The sequence below is a fragment of the Macrotis lagotis genome, chromosome 6, assembly GCF_037893015.1.
Source record: "Macrotis lagotis isolate mMagLag1 chromosome 6, bilby.v1.9.chrom.fasta, whole genome shotgun sequence".
NCBI classification, from domain to species: domain Eukaryota; kingdom Metazoa; phylum Chordata; class Mammalia; order Peramelemorphia; family Peramelidae; genus Macrotis; species Macrotis lagotis.
The window spans coordinates 68,562,810-68,576,954 of NC_133663.1; the positions used below are offsets into that span (position 1 = coordinate 68,562,810).

At 40.0% G+C, this 14,145-nt stretch overlaps 1 protein-coding gene across 1 annotated transcript in view; it reads right to left on the reverse strand.

The window, feature by feature from the left end:
- Window positions 1-13,767, reverse strand: part of CYP27A1 (cytochrome P450 family 27 subfamily A member 1) — a 36,398-nt gene extending 22,631 nt beyond the window's left edge. The window contains exon 1 of the mRNA XM_074191341.1: window positions 13,480-13,767. Within this exon, the coding sequence (XP_074047442.1) occupies window positions 13,480-13,737 (258 nt within the window). The 5' untranslated portion in view covers window positions 13,738-13,767. The remainder of the gene's footprint in view (window positions 1-13,479) is intronic.
- Between the last annotated feature and the right edge of the window lie 378 nt (window positions 13,768-14,145).

A 14,145-nucleotide genomic window follows, 5' to 3' on the forward strand; every position in this document is an offset into this window, starting at 1 on the left:
AGTTTAGGCGATGGTATATGGATGATGACGACCTAACAAAGGAGTCTGAAAAAGAGTGTTCAGACAAGCAGGAAGAGAATCATGATTGAATTTGGAAAACAAGGAAGAAGAGAGATTGTAAGTAGAAGAAAGTGTTCGGTAGTACCAAAAGATGCAGAGACACAAAAGACACAAAGTAGAATGGAAACCAAAAAAAAAAAAAACAACAAAAAAAAACCTCCAACAGATAAAGCAATTAAGAGATTGTGAGCACTTTTAGTGGTGAGGTTGAAAGTAAGACCAAAAAGAATTGAAAAGGAAATTAGTCGTGAGGAAGTGAAGACAATTGTTTTCTCTGACTTTTGCAGGGAAAAGAAGTAAAACTATGGTATATCTGCTTACAAGTCAACTGAATGGTTTTTTGTTTTGTTTGTTTTTAGGTTTTTACTAGGCAATGGGGTTAAGTGGCTTGCCCAAGGTCACACAGCTAAGTAATTATTAAGTGTCTGAGACCAGATTTGAGCCCAGGTACTCCTGATTCCAGGGCTGGTGCTTCATCCACTGCACCACCTGGCCTCCCCCTGAATGTTTTTAAAGTTTAGAATATGTCTGAGAATTTTTGTGGTGATGGGGAGGGAGTCGGTATATTAAAGATGAAGGAGTAATAGGGAATAATCACTTGGGGCAGCTATTGGAGATGAGACAGAATATGATCCAGGACACAAGTAGAGAGGTCAGCCCTGGCAAGAAGATCATTTCCTCATATACAAGAGAAGATAGATGGGTGAAGATGAGGCATTTTTAGGCAACTGATATTATCAACTGTTTCAATAAAGCAAGGAGGCAATGCATCTATTGAGAAAGGGAAGTTTGGGAGATGTAGAAGGATTGAGAAAGGATAAGCAGGGAAGTAAGGAAGGAAGGAAGGAGGGAGGGAGGGAGGGAGGGAAGGAGAGAGAAAGGGAAAAGAAAGGAAGAGGGGAAAGAGGGAGGGAGAGGGAGGAAAGAAAGAGAGAGAGGAGATGGATGGGGGGAGGAGGGAGTTGAGTTATTTATCTACTGGATTTTACACATTGAAAGTTCCTTCTCCCCATTTAGCTTCTCCCTCTGATTGGCTGGTTCCTCCCAGAACTGCCATTTTGAGGTAGCCACTTAGCCGAGTCAAGTCTCCATTTCTCTCCAGGCTGCATTCTTGTTTCTCCCAGACTTTCTCTACAAAACCTACCTGGGTACCTTCATCTACAACATTTTCATCTTCCTATTATATGTTGTCTTTCCCCACTGGAATATAACCTCTTTGATGACAGGAACATCTTTCTGTTTACATGTATACTCTATTGCTTAGCATGTGTTAAGACTCAGTGTAATATTTAAATGGTTTTGACTTTACTTGAAATAAAATCTGTTTCTACAATAAGCGCAAAATTAAGTACCTAACCCTTTATGCTTAATTTCACTTAGCCACAGAAAGCGAAAATAGGCTATGTGTAATCATCCAAGATATCAGCTAGTGGCAGTTACAGAAATTTTAGGCATGGTGCCTAAGAGGATTAACTAGCCTCTAAGGGTACATGCCTTGGAAATTGAATACATTAAATAACACATACATACATAATACACCGATATTTTCAAAACTTAACAATTTGGAAGCAGCTAGGTAGCACAGTGGATAGAGCACCAGCCCTGGAGTCAGGAGGACCTGAGTTCAAATCCCAACCTCAGACATTTAATAATTACCTAGCTGTGTGACCTTGGATATTGCCCTACAAAAAAAAAAAAAAAAGAAAAGAAAAAACTTAACAATTTGTTTAACTGAGAGTTATTCCTCATCTCCCATACTTCCTTTTTCATTCTATCCCCCTACCTCCTCCATTTAGGCTAAGAGCACATCAAAATATTATCAAAACATTCAAATATTAGCCTTGGCAACACATAAGCACTGAAATGTTATTTTGTCATCTTCACCATGTAGTCCCTAACAATAGGAAGAATAGCCTTCAGGTAAATCGTTAAACCATTAGGTTTAGAAAACATGCCTTAAGATAGACACGTTATTTTTAAAAGAAGGAATCCCAGTTGAGATTTCCAAAGCCCTCTACTGTGAAAGTCTCAAAAGAGTCCCTTTTAGCTTCATTTCTCTCCCATCAGAGTAATCCACATTCCTACATGAACCAGAGTTTCTAAATAAATAGTTTTACTGTTTACTTCTTTTGTCTTAATGCTATGAATAATCTCACCCTAGTTCAGGCCAAGTCAAAAATCATGATTTATATTTATGAAATACTTCGCCCTTGATCTATTTGCTAGTCAATGTTGATTTTGGGGAGATAATAATAATATTCTGATTCCCATATCACCAAAAGGAATACTGGTAGAGAAGAATGTTATTGTAGTTCTCTCTTGGGAAGTTAATTGTGCACTTCCCAAATACAACCCAGCCTACTCTTTTCTTCCTATTAAATTATAGACCCATACATATATCAAAGATATAATTAATAATGAGAATAGGTGGTGCAGTGGATAGTTCATTGGGCCTGGAGTTGAAGATCTGAATTCAAATTTGACTCTGTGGCAGCCAGGGTGATCTGGGCAAGTCCCTTTGCCCTTTGTTCCTCATTGTAAAATAGGAACACATTGAAGAAGAAAATAGGAAACTGTTCCAGTATTTTTGCAAAAAAAACTCAATGTGGGGGAGCTAGGTGGTGCAGTGGATAGAGTACGAGCCCTGGGGTCAAGAGGACCTGAGTTCAAATCCAACCTCAGACACCTAGCTATCTGATCTTGGGCATGACACTTAACTCCACTGCCTTGCACAAAAAAAGAAAGAAAACTCAATGGATAAAACAAAACCCCAAAACCCTACAGAATCTGAATAAACACTACATTCACTTTTTTAAAATTTCTCTTATGTTTTTATCTCATTGCTTTCTTTCTTTTCCCTTAGTACTAATTCTTCATATAGAAAATGACTAATCTGTAAACATATTAAACACCAGACTGTTCGCCATTGAGGGGAGAGGATGGGAAGGGAGAATGGAAGAAAATTATGTAACTTATAAATATGCATGTGTATATGGATGAATGTTGAAAAATTTTCACAACATGTAATTGGAAAAATAAAATAAAATATCAATTAGGATAAAAAAAACTCTATAGACTTATGAAGAATCAGACACAACTGAACAAGTGAATAATAATCTAGGAGAAGCAAGAGGATGAGATCATCTTAAGAAGTTCCAAAAGGTCAGAAGTGGTAATGGTGACCATTACTGTGGTGGTAGCAGGATCCTAGCTCCAGATTTCATAAGGCCCATGGAACTGGCATAAATAGTGAAGGGAAAACCCCAGAGTGAGAGAGTCAGAAACAGCTGTGATTACTTATACCTACTCTCCTGGCATTTTCCCTCTCAGTTACCACTTGAGTGGTAAATCCTGCTACTAAGTCTGTCACATTTAAGAGGAGAAGCATAAGGACAAGTCAAAACAAGCAAACTATAATAGTAATGAACTAGCAATCTCTGTGGATGCTAAGGTCTACCAGATACTTTTTTTTAACAGATGACCTTTGTAGTGATTGCATCAAGCCCAAGAGCAATGTGGACTTCAACCTTCTCATGAAATCAAAGACCCATCTTTTCAATACTATTATTCTACCACTGTTGCAGTAGAGCAGAGAGATAAAAGAAATGAAAATAAGTATCACTCAGAGGGCAATGGGGAGGTATTTGGGGGGAATGTGAGCAGAAAGCAACATAAAAACCAACAAGAAATTTCAAAGAATAGGAGTAAAAGACATCTTTAAAATGGAGAGAGAGAGAGAGAGAGAGAATAGGTCACATGGTTAGAATGAAGGCAGACAGATGATGCTGTAGTATATTTAAAGTATACTATAGTATAACTCTTTTTTTTTTTTTTTTTTTTTTTTGTTAGTTTTTGCAAGGCAATGGAGTTAAGCAACTTGCCCAAGGCCACACAGCTAGGTAATTATTAAGTGTCTGAGGCCACATTTGAACTCAGGTACTCCTGACTCCAAGGCCAGTGCTCTATCCACTGTGCCACCTAGCCGCCCCTAGTATAACTCTTAATGTCTCTCTCTTTCTTTTTTTTTTTTTGCAAGGCAAATGGGGTTAAGTGGCTTGCCCAAGGCCACACAGCTAGGTAATTATTAAGTGTCTGAGACTGGATTTGAACCCAGGTACTCCTGACTCCAAGGCTGGTGCTTTATCCACTACGCCACCTAGCCGCCCAATGTCTCTTTTTTAAAAGAAAGATTTTATTTACTTTGAGTTTTACAATTTTTCCCTAATCTTGCTTCCCTCCCCCCCACCCCCACAGAAGGCATTCTGTTAGTCTTTACATTGTTTCCATGGTATATGTTGATCTCAGTTGAATGTGATGAGAGAGAAATAATATCCTTAAGGAAGAAAAATAAAGTATGAGATAGTAAAACTACATAATGAGATAACAGTCTTAATGTTGCTTAATAACTCTTAAGAGTTACAGAGACTGGGCAGGCATGGATAACTTAGGTGAAACAATCACAGAGAGAGTTAAGAGTTGGAAGAAAATTTAGAATTCTCTGTTGGAATCCAAAGATGCTTCACTGGGCTATGGAGGTGATAGAGAGTTAAAAGATAGCTTCCTGAAACAAAAAACTTTAGGTCTTTCCAAGTTGAAAAGGATTAAGAGTCAGAAGATCTTAATTCAAATGTTGACTCTGTCAATTGTACCAATGACCTTGAACAAGTCACTTTCTCCTGATAGGCATCAGTTTCCTCAACTATAAAATCACAGTGTTGGACAAGAGGATCTCTATTCTAGCTCTGCTATCTATGATCCAACAGTAAACTGTGTATTTGATTGGGGACCAAACTAGCCAGACTTGGACAGGATCAACATCAGATGGCTGGTCAACAGGTGGTAATATTTTCTGGTCTTAGTGATTCAGTAGATGATCTACTGAGTCATGGAAAGAGTATGTTCTATGATCCTGAAAGATGTGGAACTCACTAATGAAGTAAACAATATACAATAATTAAATTATAAAGTCCTCTGAGATTGCAGGAGATGAGTTAAGGATCTCACTTCTTATTTTACTGAGAAAAGTGAGACCATTCAATCTTTTACCTTCCTCATTATTTCAAAACCTCTTGATATCATCTCCACTCTATCCTCTCTTCCACCATTTTCTGTCAAAGATGTGGCTCTTCTCCTAGCTAAGACCACCCTCCCTATTTGTGCCTTTGAACCCATCCCTCCCATGTTTAGCAGATTGCAACCTCAATTATATCCCTCCCTTTCTAGAATTTTCTGTCTCTCCTATTCTATTGATTTCTTTCTTACTGTCTTCAAACACACTCAAATCCCTCCCACCCCTAAAACACTTTATGAGAGCCTATGATTAAGCAATCCCCTTTTCTAGTCTAAATTCCTAAAAAATTTAATTACAGTTGATACTTTCACTTCCTTTCCTCTCACTTCACCCCTCAACTTTTCACAATCTAGTTTTATCATTCAATTAAAACTGATCCAGGGGGCGGCTAGGTGGCACAGTGGATAGAGCACCGGCCCTGGAGTAGTACCTGAGTTCAAATATGGCCTCAGACACTTAATAATTACCTAGCTGTGTGGCCTTGGGCAAACCACTTAACCCCATTTGCTTTGCAAAAAACAAACAAACAAAAAAAAAACCCAAACAAATAAAATTGATCTAGTAACCTCTTAGTTGCCAAATTTTTAAGGATTCTGAATTTACTGTCTGGTTTTCCTCCTACCCATCTAACTGCTCCTCTTTTTTCCTTTGCTGGTTCATCATCCCCACATCATCCATCTGAACTTCAGGTGCTCATGAAGGTTCTGGCCTAAGTCCCCTTTCCTTTTCTACATGCTTTCTTAGTGACTTCATCAGCTCTCATGGATTTAATTACTATCTTTATGATAATAAGTCACACATCCATATATGCAGCTCCAGTCTCTCCCCCTTAGCTTTAGACCCACATTACCAACTGCCAATTGGACATTTCAAGCTAGGGGTCTTAGAGTCATATCAAACTCAACATGCTCAAAACTTAACTGTCTTTTCCCTCCAATCCTTCCCTTTTTCTGTTGAAGGTGATGCCTTCCAACTTTCTCGTTTTATAACCTCAGCTTTATCCTCAGCTCCTCACCCTCTCTTACCATATCCAATCAATTACTAAATTCTTGCCCTTTCTATCTTCACATTTTTCCTGTTTGGTCCCTTCTCTCTACTTACACATCTACCATTTTAATCATCACTTACCTAGATAATTACAACAACTTTCTAACAGGTCTCCCTGCCTCAGATCGCTGACCTGACAATCCATCTTATATATTGTTGCCTTAAGCATAGGTATAACCAATTCATTCCACTCACCTCTACATTAAAACAAATTCCACTTTTACCCCAAAAGTTTTCAGCCTGAAAATGCCTTCCTTTTTCCACTTCCCTCTTCTAATTGGTGATTTCCTCCCTGGGACTACCATTTCTGAAAGTAACCAGGTCATCCATGGATTTTTCTCTGGACTTTCTGCATTCTTGTAACTTCCCTCCCTCCCTCCCTCCCTCCCTCCCTCCCTTCCTTCCTTCCTTCCTTCCTTCCTTCCTTCCTTCCTTCCTTCCTTCCTTCCTTCCTTCCTTCCTTCCTTCCTTCCTTCCTTCCCCTTCTTTATAGTTTATAGTTGGTCATTGTTTAGGGTCTGATTGACTCAGAGGGAATGCAAATAGGAATTGTTTCTGTTTTGGTCAGAAACCCTGAATGCCTTTCCCCTCCCAGATTAATTATTTTTGACTATGCAAAACTGGCATTCTTTGATTCATTTCTTTCTTACTTGCCTTAATAACTTATTAGGTGCTGCCTTTGTCAACTGAGTTCTGTTAAAGATTCTAGATTAAAAGGGTCAAAGTCTTTCACTACATACAAGGACATTTCCAGTCATAGCGATCTATATCTGGCCAATGGACCCATATGACTCCAGAGAAGAAAATAAGGCTGGTGACTGCACAGGCCTCCCTCACTTAAATTCAACTCCCTTGCATGTCATGGTATCAACCTTCCTGATGTCATGGGCCTCTTCAAGCAACAAACAACAACCAATGTCTTCCTCCATTGATATATAAACTCTTTGTGGGTCACTGTCTTTCTTTCTAGCCTATATTTGTATTCCCAGGGCTTAGCAGATCACCTGGAATATTGTAAAAGATGATTTCATTCATTGAACATGTATCCTCATCTTGTACTATATCTAGTACATAATCAGAGCTTAATAAATGATTACAGATTGATTGATACTCTAAACAAGCAAAATCTTCATAAATCATATAGTGTGGTCAGAGGTTGTCAGTTAACAAGATGATCTGTAACTTACTCATTTTTTGAGGTGACTAAATTTCACAAGGAAGTAGGAAAGTAATGTGATTTTCTCCCCAATTTGGCTTGCTATCATCTCTCATCCTCTATGCTGTCTACCATTCCTGGAAAGCACATCCTTTTCATCTTCTCTTTGTATATTACTACAAAGTTGGATGCAAGAGTTCTCTTCTCATTATAAATTTCTTTGGATTCTTCCCATTAAATATTTTCTTGTTCCATTCAGGGAAGCCTGGAGGGATTTGCATGAACTGATGCTGAGTGAGATGAGCAGAACCTAAAAACACTGTACACCCTAACAGCAAGATGGGAGTGATGATCAACCTTGATGGACTCGCTCTTTCCATCAGTGCAACTATCAGGGACAATTTGGGGCTGTCTGCAATGGAGAATACCATCTGTATCCAGAGAAAGAACTGTGGAGTTTGAATAGAAACCAAGGACTATTAACTTTAATTTAGAAAAAAAAACTGATATCTTATTGTCTGTTCTTGCTGTCTCTTATACTTTGTTTCTTCCATAAAGATATGATTTCTCTCTCATTACATTCAATTTGGATCAATGTAAACCATAGAAACAATGTAAAGACTGGCAAATTGCCTTCTGTGGGGGTGGGGTGGGGGGAGGGAAGTAATATTGGGGGGAAAATTGTAAAACTCAAAACAAATAAAATCCATAAAAAATAAAATAAATAAAAGGGAAAAAATTATTTTCTTGTTCCTAAAGTTTTCTACAGTACTTTGCACCATTCTGTTGTTTCCATTCCTTCGGATCTTATATAAATTTCTGAAGAGACATTTTTCTAAAGATATTTCCTCTATCCTCTGGCCCCCAGTAGAATATTAAATTCCTTGTAGGATATTTTTACATCCTCAGAATTTAGCTTGATGCCTTATATGTATACATCCATACACATATATAAATGAAAGAGTGAATGTCTCATTCCTGTTCCTAGATAGAGAACTTCTTGAGGAGGCAGTTTGCAATTTTCATCTTTGTGCAGAACATATTTGATGTATATTTATTTAATTGAACAATCCTCTCAATAACTACAGAGAGAGAGAGAGAGAGAGAGAGAGAGAGAGAGAGAGAGAGAGAGTTAAAACAGGAATCATTATCCCACTTCATTAGACGAAGAAACAGAGATAGAGAGCCTGTGCCTTCTCTAATGTTGCAAAATCAACAGGGGCAAGTTGTGAAATCAGGATTCTAAGTCTACTAGAAGCAAGCTGGGACATTTTGTTGTTGTGTTTCTAAGACTTTGGCATGCTTGCCTAGCCTATAAGTAGATAATATATTCCCAACCTGAAGACCTCTGAGAAATTGCCTTGCTAACTCCCAGATCTTGTGCTCTATCCCATACAGTGATATTCAACTGTACAGCTGCTTGAGGAAAATTTCACAGCAGAAGTGATCTGCAATTTGGAATGTGCTTGCCTCTTTCCCACCATACTTGAGGCATTCATTAGGCCTCTCACATTTCTGGAAGTTAAACAGAGCAGATGAGGATTTAAGGGACTTGGGTTACTCAGCACTAAGAAATTTTTTCTTCAGTGAGAGAATGAGTAAATAGCTTTTCAACCATTCTCTCGGGTGTCCAGAGCTAAGTAACCACTGAAATTGTGAACTGGACTGAGGCAAGGTGAAGATACACAGCAGACCCTCAGAAGGGATAGAGATTCAGGGGAAAGGCACAATCATGAGAACACACAATCACGATCCTTGCTTTCCCATGCCTGGAAGCCCAGGATCAATTCCAATTCCACTGTTTATTTCATCCTTGGCTATCAGAGGAATCAATATCTCATCTACACAGTATAAACTCAAAAGGCACCTGGTATTTGATTAATAATTAAAGCACTGTGTTGTCCTCTCTTCTGTCTCTTTTCTATATCTTTTCCCCTTCCGCTGAAAATTTTCAACTTCCTTCCAAAAGATAGTCCAGGTGCTACCTCCTACATTTCTTGTTCCTGTTCCCCAGTTACCAGCCCTGTCTCCCTCCTGAAATCACTTTTGCAATCATTTTGCCTATACATGGTGTTTTGTTGTTATTAGGTCATGTCTGATTTTTTGTGACCCCATTCTGGATTTTCTTGGCAGAGATACTGGAGTATTTTACCATTTCTTTCTCTGGTTCATATTATATATGAGGGAATTGAGGTAAACAGGATTAAGTGACTTGTCCAGGGTAGTATAGAAAGTCATGTTTGAACTCAGGTCTTCCTGACTTCAGATATGGAGCTCTATCCACTATGCCACCTATCTGCCCATATACTGTGTTTACTCACCTGTATAGATGTTATATCCCACTGAAAGTATAGAAGGTCCTTGAGGGGAAAAAACCATTCTGTTTCTATGCCTTGAAAGACAAAGATCTATAGATATGTAGATATTTGTATATGTACATGTATGAATGATGTGTATATATATTATACAAGTGTCTGCTGAGCTGAATTCATCCACACCCCATTTTCCCATTTCTTCTTCAGACTGTAAGTAGCTCACTACAGGCCAGACTTTTCCATCCAATCAAGCACCACTGTTCCGAAGGCCTTCTTGAGGAACATGGGTAAAGCATTATGTACAGAGTAGCTTAGAGGGGTGGCTAGATAGCTCAGTGGATAGAGCACCAGCCCTGGAATCAGGAGTACCTGAGTTCAAATCAAGCCTCAGACACTTAATAATTACCTAGCTGTGTGGCCTTGGGCAAGCCACTTAACCCCATTGCCTTGCAAAAAAACCTAAAAAAGAATTTTCTTTCAGAGCAGCTTAGATATGAAAGCCCTGATCTCTGCCTTGAATGTTCTTGGACTCCCCATATGACCTAGCTGATACAGCAAGGAATTATAACAGAAAAATCAGTGATTGTGTAATAAAACTCATGGACTGAGATTTTTGGCTCTGACAACCCTATACCAAGAAAAGATAAAAATGGATACATGATTTAGATATAAAAGATGATACTTTAAGCCAATTAGGAAAGCAAAGAATAATCTAGTTGCCAGATCTCTACAGAGGGGAAGGGTTTATGACAAAACAAGAAATTGAGAACATTATAAAATGTAAAATGGATAATTTTGATTACAATTTTGTCTGTCCAAACAAAACCAATGCCACCAAGATAAGAAGGAAAGAAAAAAGTTGGGAAAAAATGTATTTTTACTGCTAGTGTTTCTGATAACAAGGCTTCATTTCTAAGATATATATCAAGTACTGAGTATAAGAGTACAAGTCATTCTCAATTGACAAATGGTCAAAGGATACAATCTTGAAGAGGCTTTTCTCAGAAATACAATTTTCAAAGACAATTCTAAAAGATTTGTGAAGGAAAATGCCATTCACAACCAGAGAAAGAATTATAGAATCTGAATCCAGAGCAAAGCTTACTATTTTCCACTTATATTTTGGGGTTTTTTTTCTTGTGTTTTTTCCTTTTGTTCTGATCAGTGTGAATGATATGAAAATATGGCTAACATGATTGTACATGTTAACAATTGTACAAACACTTGTACAAACATAGTACAAACAATATTGTATTACTTGCTGTCTTGGGGAGGGTGGGGAGAGAATGGAGAGAAGAAGAAAAATCTTACAAAAATGAATGTTGAAAAAAATGAATATTGATCCTGAAAAAACCATGGAGTCCAGATACAGGCAAAAGCATACTATTTTTACTTTTTGAAATGTAGTTTATGATTTGTTTTTTCTTTCACATGGTTTTTTCCTCTCTTTTGTTGTGATTCTTCTTTCACAACACGTCTGGGAAAATGTTGTATAATGGAATATGATATGTGTAATGGAATATGTTATGTTATAGAAATATGTTAAACACAATTATATATGTATAACCTATATCAGATCACTTGTCATGGAGAGGGGTGAGGAAAGGGAGGATAGTAGAAAAATGTTGAACTCAAAATCTTATAAAAAGATGAATGTTGTCAATTGTCTTCGCATGTAATTAGGAAAAAATAAAATACTATTAACTGGAAAAAAATAAAGATGACCTCCTTTCATCTATTCAGTGAAAATAGTAACACTTTGGCTACCAAATCAAGAGGTTATTTGTGAGGAAAACATAAGACTTGAAGGTGCTACCAAGTGTGAGTTACTGTTTTTTTCCTTTTATAGGTGCCTTCATGTTCTATCTCTTCCCTTCTCTCTTCTCTGTCCCTCACCTCAACTCTCTCTCTCTCCACTTTTTTCTCTCTCTCCCCCTTTCTCCCTCCTTCTCTCTCCCTCTGTCTTCCCCTCTCCCTCCTTCTGTCTCCCTCTCCCACTTTCTCTTTCTATTTCCCTTCCCCCTCCTTCTCTCTCTCTCTCCCCACTTCCCCCTTCTTTCTTCCTCTCCTCTCCCTTTTCCTCTCTCTTCTTTTCTCTTTCCTTTCCCCTTCCTTCTCTCTCCCCCTCTCTGCCTCCCCTCCTTCTCTCTCCACTTCCCTCTCCTCTTTTTCTCTCTCCCTCTCCCCTTTCTCCCTCCTTCTCTTTCCCTGTTCCCATCCCTCTCTCCTCTTCTTCTCTTTTTTCCTTCCCCTCCTTCTTTTTCCTTCTGTCTTCCCTTCTCCCTCCTTTTCCTCCTTTTCTCTTCTTCCATCCCTTCCCCTTCCCCCTTCTCTCTCCCTCCCCCCTTTCTCCTCACTCTCTCTCCTTCTCTCTCTCTCTCTCTCTCTCTCTCTCTCTCTCTCTCTCTCTCTCTCTCGTCAGGTTTCTGTTTTATTTTTTATCTTATAAAAATTCCAGATTCTGAGACTCAATATTAGCTAATAAAAATTATATACTTTTTCATTAAAGGCAATGATTCTAAATTTCATTGCAGCCATTCTTCCAAAACTGATGACCCTCCACAATGTATTGGAAGATTCCCCTGCTCCTTCTACCAATCTGATTTATCCTCGTCCTCAATCCTCTCCATGTTCTTTTCCCTCACCTTCTCTCTTTCATCTTTGCCTTTATTAGTCCTTCTCATCCCTGCCTTTTAGTTCTTCACCTTACTTTCAACTTCAGCTCCACTGCCAACTATTCCAGAAAGTTTCTCTGATATCCCCACCCCCTTCCAAAAAAATTCTCTCCCTTTTTGAATTACCCTGGAGTACCCTGTTGGTTTCTCCATTGCCTACTCCATTCCCTGCCCCATATTAGACTTATCTCCTAGAGAGGACATGCCCAGTTGATTGGAGTTCATTGAGGCTAGAAACTTTTTGTCTTTGTATCCTCAGAGTCTGATGATATACTTTTCCATCTAATTATATATGTGTGTGTGTGCATGTCTATATGTGTAAACACACACATGTATACAAACACCATGCTACATACATTCACATATACACACATAAACCATCATAAAGATCTGTTTCACTAATCCTTCAGCCTTCTATATATATGTATAGATCCATGTCCACATATGCACAGACATGTACATACAAGAATAGCTACACAAGACACATAGATGTAAATATCAAGCCTCGGAATGATTTCTCACTAACCCTTCATTAAGCGATATACGCACATGCATGTGTGTATTCTGTGCATATTTGCACACATATGGCTGTGTGTGTGTGTGTGTGTGTATACATGCTGTATGACTATAACCCCCCTAGAAAGCTGTTTTCATTAACCCTTCACGAAATTGTAGCCATTCTTGAATAGACATAGGAAAAGCATCCTCGGGTGTGCTTGCATTTACAGATGTCTATCAACCTGTGAACGTTCTAGCCTGGACATACACGCACAGATGTACTACACGCACACATAATTTAGGCATCCATCCTCATGTAGGCAGTCTTAATAAAGGATCAGTGAAAAGCAAGCTTTCTGGATGAAGTCAAAGGACTCCCCGCCGCTTATTCCCCTGCCAGTCTAATCTGGCCCTTTCCCTTCATTTCCCTGTTTAATTTTTCAGATCCTTCCTCTTCTTTGCAGGCTCAGTCCTCCCTAAAAAGTCTTTGCTAATGCTCCCCAGCCCGGCAGTGGGAAGTCTCTTAGAATGCTGATTCTGGCCTCGGAGGCCCTGGGTTCAAATCCCTCCGTCCCCTCGTGGCCCCGCTACTCCCGACCTCCCTTCCCGGCGAGCCACCCGCAGCCAGGAGCGCTCTCCCTCCGTGTCCCCCCGTACCTGCAGCTCGTGCAAGTGTAAGGCATAGCCTTGCACAAACAACTGGAAATAACTGCGCAATTGGCTGGGACCCGGAAGCTCGTCCGGCCGGCGCAGCGGCCGGGGATCGGACCCGGCCGCGGGTCCGGGGCCGGCATCTGGGGACAGCGCCGCGGGGAGGGCGGCCGAGTCCGCGGCCTTGGCCCTCGCCCCGAGGGGGTGAGGCGCCAGCAGGCGCACCAAGCGAGCCCGCATGGCCGGGGACCACAGGTTCTGCATGCTGGGTGCTGGCCTGCGCGACAAAGCGAGCTCCTAGGCCAGAGTCCCGGGGAGCTGGAGAGCCCAGGGCAAGGGGCGGAGTCCGGGGGAAAGAAATACATTGTTTGTTTCCAGATTCCTGAGATGCCCACTCTCTGCGGCCGGGACCTAACGACCCACTCACCGCCCTGGCAAAGGTTCTGGCACTGACAGGAAGAAAAGACCTCTCCCCACATTTGGGGGAGATGTTACTTTTGACCTCCCCCAGGGGTGAAGAGCAGAAGAATGAATGAAAAGGGAGACTTCTAGAGGAAGGATCCAAGGAGCCCATGGCCAGGGGAGAGGGAGTTGGAGCGAAAATCGAACAGAGGGACCACTTGTTTAATTTTCAACTCATTTGGGTTGAGTTCCAACAGTTCCTTCCCCATT